The sequence below is a fragment of the Plecotus auritus genome, assembly GCF_963455305.1.
Source record: "Plecotus auritus genome assembly, chromosome: 9".
Taxonomy (NCBI): domain Eukaryota; kingdom Metazoa; phylum Chordata; class Mammalia; order Chiroptera; family Vespertilionidae; genus Plecotus; species Plecotus auritus.
The window spans coordinates 150217392-150234676 of NC_137783.1; the positions used below are offsets into that span (position 1 = coordinate 150217392).

General features: G+C 56.1%; 2 protein-coding genes across 3 annotated transcripts; one reads left to right on the forward strand and one right to left on the reverse strand.

The window, feature by feature from the left end:
* Positions 1-6008: 6008 nt before the first annotated feature.
* On the reverse strand, positions 6009-8264 carry DRAP1 (DR1 associated protein 1). Of its 2 annotated transcripts, XM_080687705.1 has the most exons (7): positions 8032-8264; positions 7723-7795; positions 7520-7613; positions 7064-7183; positions 6862-6955; positions 6580-6668; positions 6009-6244 (listed from the first exon to the last, which is right to left on the reverse strand). In XM_080687705.1, the coding sequence occupies exons 1-7, from the start codon at positions 8071-8073 to the stop codon at positions 6139-6141; spliced, it is 618 nt and encodes a 205-aa protein (XP_080543831.1). In that variant the 5' UTR covers positions 8074-8264; the 3' UTR covers positions 6009-6138. The 2 variants fall into 2 exon arrangements, with proteins under 2 accessions (XP_080543831.1, XP_080543832.1); XM_080687706.1 differs by lacking the exon at positions 7064-7183 and having other exon boundaries at positions 8032-8189.
* A 185-nt stretch (positions 8265-8449) lies between these two features.
* Positions 8450-10739, forward strand: LOC308257635 (UPF0696 protein C11orf68 homolog). The gene is made up of 2 exons (XM_080687707.1): positions 8450-8647; positions 9353-10739. The coding sequence occupies exons 1-2, from the start codon at positions 8520-8522 to the stop codon at positions 10107-10109; spliced, it is 885 nt and encodes a 294-aa protein (XP_080543833.1). The 5' UTR covers positions 8450-8519; the 3' UTR covers positions 10110-10739.
* The last annotated feature ends 6546 nt before the right edge of the window (positions 10740-17285 follow it).

Consider the following 17285-nt stretch of genomic DNA (forward strand, 5'->3'; position numbering starts at 1 on the left):
TTACTGTGTTCTCTGTTGGAGTTCCTGTCAACGCTGCTGTGCTAGATCTTGTCCTGCCTTTTTCTGTTTTTCACTCAGCACCATGCGTTTAAGCTTTGTCCACATTGCCGTTGGCCGTGGGGTCCCCAGTGATGGACCCCTGCAGCCTCCAAGTCTTCGCCCCCTCAAACCATGCCTACGACACGCCTTTCCACTTGGGGGAGGTTTTCCCAAGGAGTGGAACCACCAGGGGACACTCGGCTGCCAACTGCCCTTTCGAACATGCCTGCGAGTTTACATTCCCACCCGAACACCACCCTGCCATTTCCTGCCTCCCCACCAGCCATCGGGGTTATCTGACTTCCTATTCTTGCCAACCTGATGGGTGTCATGTTGGAACATGTATTTTCTTTTCTTTTTTTAATCCTCACCCAAGGATATTTTTCCATTGAATTTCAGAGAGAGTGAAAGACAGAGAGAAATATCAATGTGAGAGAAACACCTAGATTGGTTGCCTCCTGCACAGGCCCCGACCAGGGCCCAGGCTGGGGAGAAGCCTGCAACCGAGGTATGTGCCCTTGACCAGAATCAAACAGTCCGGTGCTCTACCCACTGAGCAACACCGGCTAGGCGGACCTTGTGTTTTCCTTTCAGCTCTCTGAGTACTGGGTGGGTGCAGCAATCTTATTTGAACATGCGCACGCACACAAAATAGGAAGGATGCGATTTCACAATGAAGATAATTCACTCTGATGATGGAAGGTCAGCGTCACACCGCCCTGCCCCACGCCCCAGCTACAAGGAGCCCCCCGAGAGAGTCCAGAGCCACATGACACGCTCACCCCAAGCTGTGCCCTAGGAGGAGGGACCAGGCCTCGGTGACCCAGGTGCCAGTCCTCTGCCACAGAGCTCACAGCCTAGAAGAGTGGGAACTTGGTCCCATCCTCGTCCTGGGGCCAAGCCTACCATACCTGAGAACAGATGGGAGGGGGGGCCTCAGGTAGGGGAGTTTGTTAGCTCCACCCCTCACACTCACACTGGACCCCTCCCCGCCCCCAGGCCTGTGTACAGCCCCTGCCCGGCTCTGGGCCAGTGAGCAAACTCGGGCCATCATCTCACTTTCAGAGCCGCAGCAAATGGGGGTGATGAGGACAGCTCTCCTGGAAGAGGGCAATGCACTCGCCCTACCCAGAAACCACGCGGGAGGGGGGTACCAATAGCCCCCCCCACTGATGAAGCCACACCAGTCACACTGGTCCTGAGGCAGGCCATCTCACACCTCCAGGCCAGTGGATGGTGGCCAGGTCACTCCATCCCTCAACTCTCCTCCCTCCCCGCTCAGCCCCTGGGGCAGGTGTGGGGGAGGAGTTCCTCCTACCCGGACCCTACTGCCTTCCTTTCCTCCGCCCTTTTTCCCTCGAGGCTTCTGGGGCCCTGAGGGGCTGCCAGTGCCACAGGACACCGCTCAGCCAAGGCAGGCCCAAAAGCGGGCTGGAGCCGGGCCCGTGTGGTGCCCGAGGAAGTGGGAGTCAAGGGGGCCCAGAGGGAAACGGGATAGAATCACATCAAACCCTCCGGGCCTTTGCCCTCAATGCCCCTCTCCCTGGAGCCCTCTCCCCACAGTTTCCTGGCCCTCCCATCCTCCCTTAACGGGGTTTTCTCCTTAAACCTCACCTTATCAGTCTCCCCAAACCCTGTATAGACTGGCTGGGGCCACTTGTCCTGCCTGGGACTCCCCACTCCTCCCTTAAAATGCTTTATTTTCCCCAGGACACATATCACCTCTGACACACTCTTTAACTTCCTTATTGTGTTTCTCCCCCATCAGAAATAAACCCCAAGAACACCGCTACCTAGAAGTGTCTCGATAAAAATTTTATGGGAGTATCCTAAACATGCATGCATCTAAAGTGTGCAGCTTAATATATTTTTCTATCAAACCACCACTCGGTTCAAGGTATAGAACATTTCCAGAAGGCTCCTTGTGCCCCCTCCCAGTCAAACCCCATCCCGAAGTAACCATTTATTATTATTACTGGAGGCCAATGCACTAAGATTCATGCAAGAATAGGCCTTCCTTCCCCTGGCTGCCAGCACCACCTTTGCTCCAGCGGAGCCACCTCTCTGCCTTCGCTCTGGCCAGAGCTGCCTTCTGCCTCTTGCCTTGTTGTGTCAATTTGCATATTCCCTCCTCATTGGCTGTGGGCGCTGCCAGCTTTGTTGCAGTTACAGTCAATTTGCATAGTCTGTCTTTATTAGATAGTATTATCATTTTAGTCCTCACCTGAGGATATTTTTCCATTGATTTTCAGAGAACGTGGAAAAGAGAGGGAAAGACAGAGATAAATTTTGATGTGTCAGAGCCTGAAGTAACTATTATATTGAGTTCTATCTCCATGAATTAGTTTTACTTGTCCCTGAATTTCATGTAAATGAATGTCACGGTGTGTACTCTTTTTTTTTTTCTGGAAGGACTTTGGCAAAGGGGTTGTTGACAGGTGTAATAGCAAGGGCAGCTAGCTGGCCAGGGAGGTGGCAACCCGGAAACAGACCATCCAAGGTCTCCACAGTGTGTACTCTTGTGTTTGGCTTCTTTTGCTCAACATAACATCTGCAGGATTCACCCAGGATGTTGTGTGTAAGACTGGTTTGCTCGTTTTTGTTGTTGTTGTTAATCCACACCCGAGGATATTTTTCCGTTGATTTTTAAAAATATATTTTTACTGATTTCAGAGAGGAGATAAAAACATCAATGATGAGAGAGAATCAATGATCGGCTGCCTCCTGCAAGCCCCCTACTGGGGATTGAGCCCGCAACTGGGACATGTGCCCTTGACTGGAACTGAACCCGTTTGCAGGCAGACACTCTATCCATTGAGCCAAACCAGCTAGGGATTCCCCCCGCCCCCCCCCACACACTGATTTTTTTAGAAAGAGTGGAAGGAAGGGGGAGACAAACATCGATGTGAGAGAGAGACATTGATTGGTTGCCTCCTGCAGGCACCCTGACCAGGGCTGGGGATTGAGCCTGCAACCCCAGTATGTGCCCTTGACTGAAATCGAACTCAGGACCCTTCAGTCCAAGGGCCAACGCTCTATCCACGGAGCCAAACTGGCTAGGGCCTGGCTCATTCACTATTGCTGTTCTGTTATGCAACATTCTACCACTGACTTACCCGTGCTCTTGCTGATGGGCGTTCGGGCTTGTTTCCATTTGGGGACTATGAACATTCTGGTATGTGTCCTGTGGTGGACCTGTGCCTCGGGTGGGACTGCTGCATGACAGGGAAGCGTATATTAAGACTCACTGAGAAACCGTTTTCTAAGGTGGTTGCACCAACTGATGTTCCCACCAACAGCGTGAGTTTGGGAGTCGCCACCTCCTCTCCGCACTTGGTGACATCAGACTTCACAGTGTGGGGTGGGTGACCGCCTCTCATTTCCCTGCAGTGATGGTGCCGGATGCTCAGTAAACGCTTGCTGGATGAATCCTTAGATGGGCTGTGGAGGGAGGCTCTCCACTAGGCAGGGACGGTGGGATGATACCCTTCGCATGACGGTCAAGGCCCCCGACTCCCACACTGGCCTCAGAAGCTGCCCCATTTCACACACTAGTCACACTTACTGGTACACTCTAGCGTGCAGCCGAGGCAGGCTGAGGCATTCAGACAGGACTTGGCCTGAAGCTCAAGGCTCTTCGATGATAGAGAATAAAGAAACAAATTCATCTGGTTCCCAGGTGGAGCTCTACAGATGGGGTAGTCACAGGCTGCCCCCATCAGTGCCCAGCGGTACCCACAGGGCAGAGCCATCTTTCCCCACTCCCAGGAGGCACTCAGAGGCCAGACCCAGCCTGGAGCACTGTCTTCCCGGCCCCTGTCCTCTGACCCCAGAGGTTGCACTCCTGATACTTGGCCGAGGACGAGTCAAGCCCTTCCCGACTCCCTGTGAGGTCCTGCAGCAGAAGCTGGCTGGTCAGTCACCCAGGCTGGCTAGACCACCTTTCCCAGCCTCCTCCGGATAGAACCGTGACCGTTCCAATGGGAGGTGAAAGAGGTGACGGGTCACGTCCAGTCCTGGACTAGAAAAACCGCCGTGCGCCTGAGCTTTCCGCTTCCGCAGTGACCTTGGAGTCCTGGGTGGAGGATGATGAGGCCACAAGACAGAGGGAGCCTGGGCCCTCAAGTCCCTCTTGGAGAAGTGCCGCCCACCGATCAGATAAATCCCACCATGAACCTTACATAAACACGAAGTAAGTCCCACTGCATTCGAGCCTGTATTTTGAGTTTGTTACATCAGCCCTTGTCCCTAATAGGCACAACCAGTATAAATAGTACAGCATATGTAACTAACAAAGGTAATGACTAGCTCCATTTTACAGATGAAGAAATTGAACACAGAGAAGCTACAGAACTTGTTTGAGGTTAATAAGTGAAGAGGCCAGGATTTGAACCTGGGGCCTGGTTCTAGAGGTTCCACTCCTAAGCACTCTGCTAAGGCTGAACCCACGGGCCCCTGGCCATCTCAACCTCCCCCCCACCCCACCCGCGCCTCCTTGACACTTCTGCCCCATGAAGATGCTACACACACCGCAGGTTGAATAGAGGAGAAATGGTTTCCCAAAAGACAGGGGCACTCTGCCCAGAGGGTGAGCAGATGATTGGCAGACAGCAGCCACACACCCCATACTACAGCGGCCTGGGCCCATCCACCATCCACGCCAACCAGCAGCCTCCTATTTCACAGAAGTCAGACACCTCAGGGAAGAACTCAATACCACCATCCTCTTACCTAATCCGCACTCTCCCTCATCAGGCCGGGGTCACCTCGGACACCCGACACCCCACTCCATTAATTCTCCCCCATCCTGTCCCTTCACCCCTCCCTCACTATAGGCCTGCATTTCCACCATCTTGAAAACACGAACAAAAACTTCCCTCCTCCTCCCTCTGAGCCACTGCTCTCATCTCCACTTCATAGCCCTGAGCAGTTGCTTCATATCACCTGCTTCTCACCTCCTGCTTTCCCGCCTCCTCACCACGCACCGAGCCAGAGCCACCCAGGCAGCTCTGGCAGAGGCTTGCCTGCAGCCTGCAGGTATCTGCGTTCCACAACTGGCCTCTCCTTCCTCCCAGACCCATGGGTGAGCACTACCAATGGATCCTGTCTCCATTGATGGAGTGATGTCACCTACTCTCTAGGTCCCTACACCCAAGTACCACTCCACACCTCTCAGCAGCCTCACAGGCACCCCAATTCATCAGAGCCGAACTGGTGATCTTCAGGTCTAACCCTGCTCTTCCTCCTGTGTTCCCAGCTAGAAAAGGCCCCTGCCCAAGTGGCTGCAGAAAGAAACCTGAGAGTCCTTAGGGTCCCCTCCCTCTCAGCACATGTCCAGGCGACCATCTGTGCTCTTGAGTCACTGCTGACATAGACGTCAAGTCTGCCCACTGCTCCCAGGCCTCCCGCCCAGCCTCACCGAGCCTCCTGCCCAGCCTCACCGAGCCTCCTGCCCAGCCTCACCGAGCCATGGCTCCCTCAAAGCACACCTGCCCCGTGGACACTGCAGCTCCGGGTGTAGAAATGAGTGTAGACTAAGCGACTGTCACTGTCCTGCTCACAGGCCTTCAAGGCTCTCCACAGTCTATCTACCTACCTCTACTCCCACTGCCCCTGCCCCGACCCTTCATGGCACCAGGCATAGCTCTACAGTTCCTATTACGCATCCCGTCTATCCCTCTGCAGTAGCCCAGGGTGGGCAGAATGGTCTCCATCAGAGAGAAAGAAAAGGCTGCTCAGAGAAAGGTAGGAAACTGCCCAGGGTCATACAGTGTAAGACAGGTTGTCCTTTGGCATGACCAGCACCCCGCCCCCCCGCCCCCCGCACCTTCCTTCTATCAGCACCCGGCAGATGCACGCTCCCAGCCCCTCCCTTCACTCAGCCGCTGCCCAGCCCACCACTGCTCGGTGTGGGGCAGTCAGGTGGATGGATAGGAAGGTGGCCACAAAGCCCTGCACAGAGGCTGGGATAAACACTGATGTTCCCTTTTATTTATTTGTTTTTTTTTTAATAAATTTAAGAACAGCTCTATCTTCTCTCCTCTGCCCAGAACAACTAAAACCAACTAAAAGGGGGTGTGGCCTGGGGGGCAGAGGGTGCTAGGAGTCATAATCCTCTTCATCCTCTGCATCAGGTCCTGAGGGGCCCAGGGGCGCTGGGGGCAGAGGCAGAGTCGAGGTGAAGGGCATGAAAGGTGTTGGGGGGCTGCAGGGCAGAAAGCAGGAAAGGAAGCTCAGGTTACTCTCCGGTGCCCACTGAGCCCCACACAGGAAGCATGGGGCCCACCACCCTCTGTACCAAAGGGGGGCCAAGCCCAGAAAATGGAAGGACACAGAACAGGTCCCTCAGTCCCCACCCAGGCCCCAATCACTGCCCTTCCCAGGGGAAGGGAGCTCCTGAGACACGGTCTCCTGTCTCTAAGCCCTCCTCAGTGCCTCCCTTCCCAGTCCCCAAATCTGCCACCATGAAAAGAGGCAAGTGGCCAGAGGCCTGGAGGAACAAGTCTGCTGGTGTCTTCCTGGGGCCACTGAGCTGCTTACCTCTGAAAGTGGGCAGGGGGGTGGCTGGCCTGGGGTGGGGCCTGCGGTGTCTCCTCTTCCCCATCAGTGTCAGTGTCCTCAGACTCATCCTGGGAGCAAGACAGGGGTCAGAAACGACAAGAAAGGCATGGGCCCATCACTGGAGAGCCCAGACCCCTGGAAAAGGCAGGGACAGGAGGCTGACCTCACAGCCCCCGTTTACAAAGAGGTCACAGGTGAGGATGGGATCAGGCCTTCAGCCAGCTTGGAAGGGCAGGACAGCAGGCTGAGTTCCTCACTTACCTCCTGCTCTGAGTCTGTCCCCGATAGCTTCTTGTCCTTGCCTTTGCTTCCCATCCCACCATTCTTCCGGCTGCTGTTGCCTGGCTTCCGGCCCCTTTGGGAAGGTACAGTCCATCTCCCCGATCCTTCACCAACCCCCAACCACCTCCAACCCCTGTGGCCTTGGCCTTCTACACCTGGACACTTGGCCCTGGCTCCCCACCTGCGGGCACCCTTGTCCCCGTCCATGTGGTTGTCTTCCCCATCCCCCTGCATGTCAGGCACAGATGCCACCAGGTCCTTCAAGAAGTCAAACTGCTGCTCCAGCTCAATGCACTGCTTCCTGAAAGAGGTGGGAGGGGATGGCATCTGGCAGGGCCCAGCTGTTGGGGCTCTCAGCGAGGGGCAGTAAGAAGCTCTGGATGTCAGAATGGAGCCTGGAAAACCTCCACCTTCACCTCCACCATCTGACCTCGCCCCTTCGCGGTAACACCCAACTTTTTCCAAGTTCAAACCCACCAGCCTCTAAGGCCTTGCTGGTCTCCCAGGAGCCTCCCACCTGCAGCCTCTCGGGCAGGGGCCTGTGCGTCTGGGGCCCTCCTAGGACACAGCCTCTCTTAAGTGTGTCAACTCCTGGGACAGAACCCCACAGGGCCCTTCCATCTCCACGGCCACTCACAGGTGGGATGTGGTCATGGTCTTGGCGTTTCGGGACTGAGTCACTTGGCAGGCCTTCTTCAAAAGCGATTCCAGGAACAGCTCCAGTGCCCGGGCTCAGGGGCGTCAAGGAGAACGCGGGAGGGGGCCCCAGCCGGCCACAAGGCAACCCAGGCCGCCTCCCGCCCCCACGTCCCTCAACCCGGGCAGCCCCCGACAGGATACAGATGATGACAGGCACCGCCGCCGCCACCTTTCCAATTTCTTCGTCCGTCTGCATTATCTTCTTGATCCGCGCCTGGGAAAAAGGCAGAGAGCTCGGACCCCATCGCTTCTATACCAGAAAACGGTGTAGGGGGAAGCGAGGGGGGATCCCTGGAGGAAGGGGGCGGGGGGCACCGATGTGGGGAGGGTACGGAAGGGGGCGGGGCGTCGGAGCCCAGAACACCGCGATACGCCCGCCCCCCAGCGGGGCCTGGGCCCGAGCCTCCCGGGAGCCGGGCCCTCTCCTCACGAACCCGACCACGTGCTCACCGGCGGGAACCGCGCGTTGTACTTTTTCTTCTTGCTCGGCATCTCCGGGCCTCTCGCCGCGCCGGGCCCAGCGCCGCCGCCCGCAGCCTCCCGGCCCGGGGCCTGCTCACCGCCCGCCCGCCTGCCGAGGATCCCCCGGGTCCTGGTGCCGCCCGCTCCGCCCCCGCCGCACCCCACTGGGTCCTAGCGCCGCCGGTAGGGACGCCGCTCCCAGGGCCGAGTCCCCTCCCTCTGAGCCTCCCAGATGGTGCGCGTCAGGCCCGGGCAGCGCCGCCGCTCTTGCCCGTCCGCTGGCCTGAAGAGCGAACGTTAGCCACGCCCTGCAAGGCCCGCCCCGCCTCTATTTCCCCTGGTCCCGCCCCCGAGGTCACATCGGCCCGCCCCCTCCATGGGCGGCCCCGCCCCGCGGCGCGGCAGCTCCGGCCCGATGGCCCCGCCCCGCGCTGCGCTTGTCGATAAAGTTGTTGTTGAGACGGCGGGGCGCTAAGATGGCGGCGGCGGCGGCGGCCGTGGCGGGGGCGGGGCGCGACGGCGGCGGCGGCGGCGGCGCGGAGCCCAGGCAGGAGCGGAGCCGGGCCCGGAGCTGGGCCGGTGCCGAGCGCAACGAAGGCCGAAGGTGACGGCGGGGCGGCGGGAGGGGAGGGGAGGCGCCGGGCCGGGGCCTACCTCTGGCCGTGGAAGCCAATGCGGGGGGCGGGGGGCGCGGCGGGGCCGCTAGCTGGCCTTCCCGTAGTCTCTAAAAAGCGGGAGTTCGAGCCCGGGCATCGCCCCATGGGCCTCGGACCCGTCATTGCCCTCCCTGGGCCTCAGTGTCCTGATTTTTAAGTGGACCGGATAACGCCCTCCGGGAGGCCTGGCCCCGTAGGGCCTGCCTCGGTGCTGCGCGAACGAGGGCTCCTTCGCCGCCCTGCATTAAATGCCAGCGTTCCGGATGCCTGCCAGTCACTGGCGGGGCCAGGAGGTGTAGCTGGGCCAATTGCTCCCCCACCAGAATTCACATTTCCGCCCAGTCGCTCACTACAGGTGTGACCTTGGGTAAGTCTCTTCTCTGTGAGCTTCATTTTTCTGTAAGTCAGGGAGAGTAGTGATAACATTAGCAACAACACTTACGTAGCGCTTATTCCACCGCAGGTATTTAAATGTCAACAGCAAGCACTATGGGCCAGGAACAGTTGTTATCCATTGTAAAGATGAGGCAACTAAGGCACAGGGACATTAAGCCTTGCCCAAGGCCACACAGTTTAGTGAGGTGCCTGGCACCCACGAGGGCCCAGCGAGCTGGAGATCTGTTATGAACCCTAATTCGGTTCCCTCACACCAGGGGAGAGCCAGGGGAGGAGCTGGAGGAGGAGGACTCTCCAGGCGGCCGTGAGGATGGCTTCACTGCTGAGCACCTGGCTGCCGAGGCCATGGCAGCTGACATGGACCCCTGGTTGGTGTTCGATGCCCGTACCACACCCGCCTCCGAGCTGGATGCCTGGTTAGCCAAGTACCCACCATCCCAAGTTACCCGCTATGGGGACCCCAGCTCACCCAACTCTGAGCCTGTGGGCTGGATTGCAGCATATGGGCAGGGCTACATCCCCAACTCTGGCGATGTGCAGGGCCTGCAAGCAGCCTGGGAGGCTCTGCAGACCAGTGGGCGGCCCATCACCCCGGGTACCCTTCGCCAGCTGGCCATCACCCACCACGTGCTCTCGGGCAAGTGGCTGATGCATCTGACACCTGGCTTCAAGCTGGACCACGCCTGGGCTGGCATTGCTCGGGCTGTGGTCGAGGGCCGGCTTCAGGTGGCCAAAGTGAGCCCACGGGCCAAGGAGGGTGGGCGCCAGGTCATCTGTGTTTACACGGACGACTTCACGGACCGCTTGGGTGTGCTGGAGGCAGATGCAGCTATCCGTGCAGCAGGCATTAAGTGCCTGCTCACCTACAAGCCTGACGTCTACACCTATCTGGGCATCTACCGGGCCAACCGTTGGCACCTCTGCCCCACTCTGTATGAGAGCCGTTTCCAGCTGGGGGGCAGTGCCCGTGGCTCCCGTGTGCTGGACCGCGCCAATAATGTGGAACTGACTTAGTGGGGCCACCTGTGGAAGACCACCCTCTGCACCCCCTGCTAGGGATGGATCCTCCTGTCTTCCTCCTTCCTGTCCCAAGGGGGCCAAGTCCCCCAGCTCTGAGGACTAGGTCACGCTGGAACTGCCTGCATCTTCAATCCCTTTGAACTTCTGCCCTCTGTTCAGGGCTGACTTAAGTCCCCATCAGCTGGAGGCTCTGGTTCTCTGAGGGCCGGACCCTCAGACTCTCTCTTTGCTGCTGCTCCCCTCTGCCATCCAGGACCACAGTCTGGGGCCAGACCCCCAGGAGGAGAACCCTCCTTGGCCATCCTCATCCTTGGTTTTACCTTCCCTTCCTGCATCCCTCCCCCTTCTTATCTTTCTCCCTCACAAGAGAGAAAACTTAGTGCTTCCAGTCCCTCTCCTTGGAGCAGAGGCCCTGCAGGTCCGAGCATGCCATTTTTTGGAGGGAGGGGGGGTGATTGTGCCCACTCAGCCCCTGGCCAAGAAAGGGGATGCCAGGGCCATGGACATGGGGTCTACCCCTCCCTGTCGCCTCACAGTCTGCACCACCTCCCCCCTTCCTTCCCTACCTTGTCATGTGCCTGCTCTTGGCATTTCAATAAAACCCAGCTTGGGTCTGTGTCTTGAGTGGTTTTTAAAATACTGTTAGTGGTTACCTGCTTTGGTTGCTGGAGAGGCAGGGCCAGGAAAAACTGGCCCTCTGCCCTGACTAGGCCCTCCTAACTGCCCCCAGTAATAAGATATTCCTGGCTGCCAAGGCTGGGAACCTCTCTAAGAGACTCCGTCAAGCCAGCCCTGCTTCCCTCCATCCCAGGAGTCAGAATCAGTTTCTCGGTGATTTCCCATAAATCCACGGGTGGTGTATTTATGCCTGTGAGAGAAAGTACCCTCTTGGTCCTGGCAGTTCTAGGTCAGATCACATGGTCTGGTGAACAGAGGGTGGGCTGGACATCCGTGTGCAGAGAACAACCTGCACAACCCTGAGCGGCTCTGGAAACCCTCCCATTTATCCTCAGCTCTCCACCACCCTGACTGCACGGGGGCACTGGACCGTTTCAGAGCACTTCTATATGCATCATTTCACTCCCAACCTTTTTAAAGGAGACGTTGGCACTAATCTGTGGTCAAGGCAATTGAAGCCGAGAGGGGAACAGAGTGCCCTCAGGCCATGCAGTGAGCCAGGCAGAGCTAGGACTTGTACCCCGGTCACTACTTCCTCAGTCAGTGCGCGCCCTGGCTTCACCCACAGTGAGCGCTTCGCAACTCACCAGGCACATTCACTCACATGATCCTGCTGGGCTACCATACTCGGCGGAGGCTGTTGTAGCCTGAGTCTGGCTCTGCACCCTCCCAACCCCATGCTTGGCCTTGGCTTTGGTTGGAGGCCAGGGTGTCTAGCAGGAAGCCCCTTGGGACGCTGCTCTCGTGCCGGAGCTGACTCAGCCTCCAGCATCCTCACCAAATTGGAATTTGGAGCAGGGGAGCGGAGATGCCACTGGGCTGACTGGGTGGAAGTGGATGAGTCATGAGACGCTGCCTTGGCCCCCTCCCCAGCTTCCTCCCCACCCCCAGCTTCCCCAGGTCTGAGTCCCCCCTCAGCCCAGCCCTGGGAAGTCCATATTGGAGCCTGGTGCCCTGCCTCTCAGACCATCAGTGCTTTGCACTTGACCAAGGTGGGCCAAGGCTTGTGGGAATCCTGGCCAGGCCCTCAGGGGTCGCATAAGGGTAACAAGTAGTATCAACACCACCTGGTTCTCCTGTAACTAAGGATTTCACACACTCATCCCTTTTCCATCCTCGTGGTCCTGCTTTAGCCCATTCCTCCCAAACCATTGCAACTTGCCTTCTCTGCCCGGTCCCCTCCCACTTCTCCCTCTGTCCCCCCACAGCCAGCTCTCCTGCAGAGCTACCTGTGTTCCTCTCCTACTCAAAGCCCTTCTGTGGCTCCCCAGCCTGTACTAGAGAGTCTACACTCAAGCCAGCCACAACCTAACCCCCCACCCCCAGCTTCCCTTAGGTGCCTCTTTCTGCCCATGCTCACCCCACTGGAGCCAACTGGCACTTCTTTCACCCCCTGGCACACAGCCCTAAGCCTCAGGCTGTTCCTGCTGCCTGAACACCTGTCGTGCAGCAAGGATGGAGAGGTTACTTATGTAACCACTTGATTGATGTCTATCTCCCACTGACCCCTAAGCCACATGGCCAGAATGTGGGCTCAGTGAAGGCAGCAATGTCTAAATCTCAGCCCTATCCCCAGAGCCTAGCACAGTGCTTGGCTAGAACAACCTCTCCATACATTATTAATCAGTTAACTACCACGTGTCCAAACGGAAACTATCCCCACGTGCCATGATATTTTGAATTTAATTTAAAAAATCAATTTGCAATGAATATTATAAAAATAAATATATTACAATTCGGGTGTTCTTGAATATTTTCAGCTGAAAATTCTCATGAAAAGTGATCTTAAAGTTGGTCAGGGCTGCCACTTAGGGAAAAGAATTTTTTTATAGATGCGCGTGGCGTGTGGGGAAGGTCCACCGCCTGCATCTACAGATGCTTATGGCGAACAATGTGTTAACTGAATGGATGAGTGTACAGCCCAAATCCAGCCCCTGCCAGTCGCTCTGGCCCCATCTCTCCACTCCCTGCTTCACCCTTCTTGTTCCAGAATCATGAGCTGCCTCTGGTTTTCTTGCACACGTTCTGGCCTCACTTTTGCGTTTTTGCTTATCAGCTGTCACCTCTGGTTGGTGTACCTGACCCTCGCCTGCTTTCCTGGCTGACTACACTTTGCAGATCCACAAGCTCATTTTCTCAGAGGTTTCTCCTCCCCCATTCATCTGCACTTCAGGCTCCCATAACAACCCCCCACCTGGGGCTCTGTGTGTGTCTGGGGCCCCGCAAAAACAGTGGCTGAGCTTTATCCCTCAGAGTGGCCTCAGTGTCCGGCATAGGACCTTGGCCTCCCACAAGTGCCAAATAAACATTATTGAATAAATGAGTGATTGAATGAAAGTTCCTTCTGTGTCTGGGCCGGTTTCCTCATTGTATTCATAACATGAACCAGGCACTGAACTGAGTGTTTACATGCATTATCTCAGCTCAGCCTCACTTGACTATTGCTGCTGCCATTTTGCAGAAGAGAAAACAGGCCTAGATAGGGTCAGTAATTGGTTCAAGGTTATAAAGCCGCAAGTGGCAGAGCCACGGTGTGAATCAGGTACTCTGCCAACTCCAGAGTCCCTGATGCATTGCTGAGCCCGCTCTATAAGACCCAGCAAAGACTTAGGCTCTAATTTGTCAAGCACACAGGTTGGGTCCTCAGAACCACCCGAAAGGGAGGCTGGGCCAAGACCAAGATTATATATTTCAAAGAGGAAGGGAGAGGGAGAGAGAGAGAAACATCGATGATGAGAGTGAATCATTGGTTAGCTGCATCCTGCACGCCCCACCCTGGGGATTGAGCCCACAACCTGGGCATGTGCCCTTGACCAGAATCGAACCCAGGACCCTTCAGTTCGCAGGCCAGTGCTCTATCCACTGAACCAAACCAGGTAGGGCCAATTCCCATTTTACTGGTAAAACTGAGGCCCAGAGAATACACTGACTAAGCCGACCTTGGCAAGAAGGATCTCCCAGGCCTACTGTGGAGATGGCTGCCCTGCCAGGCCAAGGGCTCCCCACGACCCACCCCCTCAAGCTGACAGCATTCTGTCCTGTTTGGTCAGCCCCTTCTAACATGGGGGTAAGGAAGTAGCCCAGTCCAGGGTGGGGTAGGCTGGGTGAATTTAGACAAGCCTCTGTGCTCTGCTCCCTTTATAAAACCACAGAAAGGATGACTGAGGCCAGAGAGAGGCACCCCCTACTCTCCACCTTCTCTCAACAGGCACTGTGAACCCCCAAGCCCCAGGGAGGAGGCTCAAACGGGGCTGGCCAGGGTATGGGGAGAATCTGTCTGACTCCCCATCCCAGCTGGGACTGGGCACTGACTCAGGAGAAAGCTTCATTCAGCCAGAGCTTTGGCAAGGTTTTGGGGATTTTCCCAGCAGGGCTATTGCACCCCACTCCTGCCTGCTGGGAGGGGCCTTGGCAGGGACAGAGGCTTGGGTCACACAGCTGATTCATCCAAGAAGGGAAACTCCCCACTTCTCTGACATGCATCCCCCATACACTGAGGGGTAACCTGAGGGCACCCGGCCTAGAAACCCATCAAGCCCATCTTTCCTTGATGCCAGGACATGAAAACACCCCAGGCTAGACAGAGGGACAGAGTTGAGAAGGGTGGCAGGACATAGGGACAGCTTCCCTAGGGATAACACCAGAGACTGGAACCAGAGTGATGACTGGATAAGGGCCCTCACCCATTTTTTAGATGAAAAAACGGAGGCTCAGTAAGAGCGAATACATACACAAACCTCCTCTGCACCAGGCACTACTCTAAGCAGTTGGCTCTCGTTTTGATCCTCACAGCCCTCCTATTACTGCGAAGGAAGCTGCAGCAGAAAGAGGTTAAGTAACTTGGCCATGGTCAAGGCTAGAAATGCTCCAGCCAACTGCACAGCTCCCAAGAGCGCTTGTACACACCACTGGGGCAAGGAGCTCTGTCCCCATCCCTGAGCAGCTCTGGCCCCTGGGAAGCCTAGAAAACCCAGGGTCCTGGCTCCTCCCAGGCTAAAGGGAGAAAGCTGGCTCCTGGGGAGGGCCTGGGGGAGGCCAGGAATCAGCTGAACCTGCAGAGGCCAGGAGAGGGCAGCGAAGTATTCCCACCAAAATTTTCTTCTCTAGGACTTTTGACTCCATTCCAAACGTAATCCTTTCCTCCCAGAGCCTCCCTTCCTGTCTGCCCCTCCCCACAGACGCCACACGCTCTCAGGCACGCACACCCAGGCGCGCACATGCACACTGAGAGTTCAGCCTCCAGGCCCTGCAGAGGCCTGCTGGGTGTTGGAGGGGAGCTGAGGCTCCATGAGGCATGGCCAAGGGCCCCCGGCAGGCAAATTCTGTCCCATCTGGCTCCCAGTCACAGGCTGTATGAATCACCCCCTCGCCCCCCATGACTCAGTTTATACGGGTGCCCAGAGGTCCTCCCAGCGAGGGTGGGGCGGCTTACTAGCCCAGCCCAGGCCCGGGAGCCTTTCATCCCAGGATGAGTATTTCATCCCGCTCCTGGCCCAGAGCAGGAGCTGGCACCCTGGAGCCCAGGGTGGAGGAAAGCCTCAGGTCTGAGAGGTTAGGGAGAGCCCAAGAACTGGGTGATAGGCCCCAACTGCCCTAGGTCCAGGTCTGCAGGGAACAGGAGCTGCTCCAAGAAACCTAAGGGTCAGGCTGAGCGGGCAGAGCCATCCTGGGCACAGACAGAAGAGCCCCTGATGCCCTCCATTCAGAGGAAATGGCCTACATGACACAAAAAATAGCAACAAGGAAATTCTCACTAACATTAACTTCTTACTGTCCAGTCCTGGGCTGAGCACCAACCACACCTTATCTCATTTACTCCCGCAGCAATCCTGAAAGCAGGCACAATCATTATCATATCCTTTTTACAAACGAGGAAACTGAGCCTTAGCCGGTTTGGCTCAGTGGATAGAGCCGCGGCCTTCGGACTGAAGGGTCTGGGGTTGGTTTCTGGTCTAAGGGTACGTGCCGGTATTATAGGCTCAGTCCCCAGCAGGGGGCGTGCAGGAGGCAGCTGATCAATTAATCTCTCATCACTGATGTCTCTATCGCTCTCTCTGAAATCAATAAAAATATTTTTTAAAAACATATAAAAAATAACAAATGAGGAAACTGAGGCATAGAGAAGTTAAAGGAATGGCCCAGATCCGTGGTCGGCAAACTGCGGCTCGCGAGCCACATGTGGCTCTTTGGCCCCTTGAGTGTGGCTCTTCCACAAAATACCACGGCCTGGGCGAGTCTATTTTGAAGAAGTGGCGTTAGAAGAAGTTTAAGTTTAAAAAATTTGGCTCTCCAAAGAAATTTCAGTCGTTGTCCTGTTGATATTTGACTCTGTTGACTAATGAGTTTGCCGACCACTGGCCCAGATCACACAGCCAGGAAGTGGCTGAGCTGGGACTCAGGCCATCTAACTCCAGACTTCATGTTGTCCCCTACTGCCTCCGAGAGCCGTGCTGGCTGGAACAGGGGTGAGGGGCCCAAGGTCCCACCCACCTGCCTCTCCCCTGGTGGATCTCCACTGAAACCTCTGGTTTGAAGGATCACGGTGTGTAAACCACCAATCGGCAAGAAGGGGGAACTGAGGCCCCCAGAGGGAAAAGGCTGACCTGAGATCCAGTAACAAATCAGAGATGGCCAGGCCTGGGACCAAGTCTTCGATGCTCCCCAGCTGCCCTGGGCTGGAGAGGTGGCCGGTGAGGGGAGGAACCTCCAGGGAAGGAGTGGGGAGATGGTGGCCCAGCTCCTTTCCTTCTGCCCAAGTCAAGCTCCTCAGCCTGGCATTCAAGGCCTCTGGCTTAGGCCTCACTCAGCTATCCTTCCAGCTCAGGGTCCCAACACACATTCCACCACATGCCCTTCGACCACAGGGACATCCAAGTCTCCCCTTCCACCACCATTTGCCTTTGTGCCCACTGACTCCAACCCTAGGAATGTCTCCCCAACCTCAAATACTCCTTTGCCAGGAAGCCTGCTCCCCACCCCCACCCCAGTGGCAGAATAGTTCCTTCCCGGGGGCTGCAGAGGCTTGAGAGAACTTTCTGGGGGATGGAAATATTCCGTATCTGCTTGGAATGTGCTTACATGGGTGTATACAGTAGTCAAACACGGGGTCAGCACATTTAAAAAGTGAATTTTTTTTCATGTAAAATATATTTCAGTGAAGCAATTAGGAATTTTTTTGGGGGGTAAGTGGGGAAGATTGATATATACTCAGAGGAAGGATTTCCAAGGTGTAAGAAAACAAAAAAAGCAAGGAGCAAAACAAGGATGTAGAGGAGGCTGCCTTCTGGGCAAAAAGATACAAAAGACGCTGGCAGAGAGGGAGGCTTTCACTGTACACCCTGTGTAGCTTCTGGATCTTGAAGCAGGGAAATGGATTACCGTTAAAGAATAAATTAAATAACAACTTTAAAATTTTAAGGCAAAGTAAAAAAGATAAATCATGTTTTTTGTTTTTATTTTTTTTAAAGATGGCCCTATTTTTTTTAATTGATT

Coding starts and splice junctions, on each gene's coding strand:
- DRAP1 (XM_080687705.1), bottom strand. CDS start 8,073: ATGCCGAGCAAGAAGAAAAAGTACAACGCGCGGTTCCCGCCG. Junction 6,956..7,063: donor GGGGACAAGGGTGCCCGCAG/GTGGGGAGCCAG, acceptor ACCTTCCCAAAG/GGGCCGGAAGCCAGGCAACA. Junction 6,245..6,579: donor CCCCCTGCCCACTTTCAGAG/GTAAGCAGCTCA, acceptor TCTGCCCTGCAG/CCCCCCAACACCTTTCATGC.
- LOC308257635 (XM_080687707.1), top strand. CDS start 8,520: ATGGCGGCGGCGGCGGCGGCCGTGGCGGGGGCGGGGCGCGACGGCGGC. Junction 8,648..9,352: donor GAGCGCAACGAAGGCCGAAG/GTGACGGCGGGG, acceptor CCCTCACACCAG/GGGAGAGCCAGGGGAGGAGC.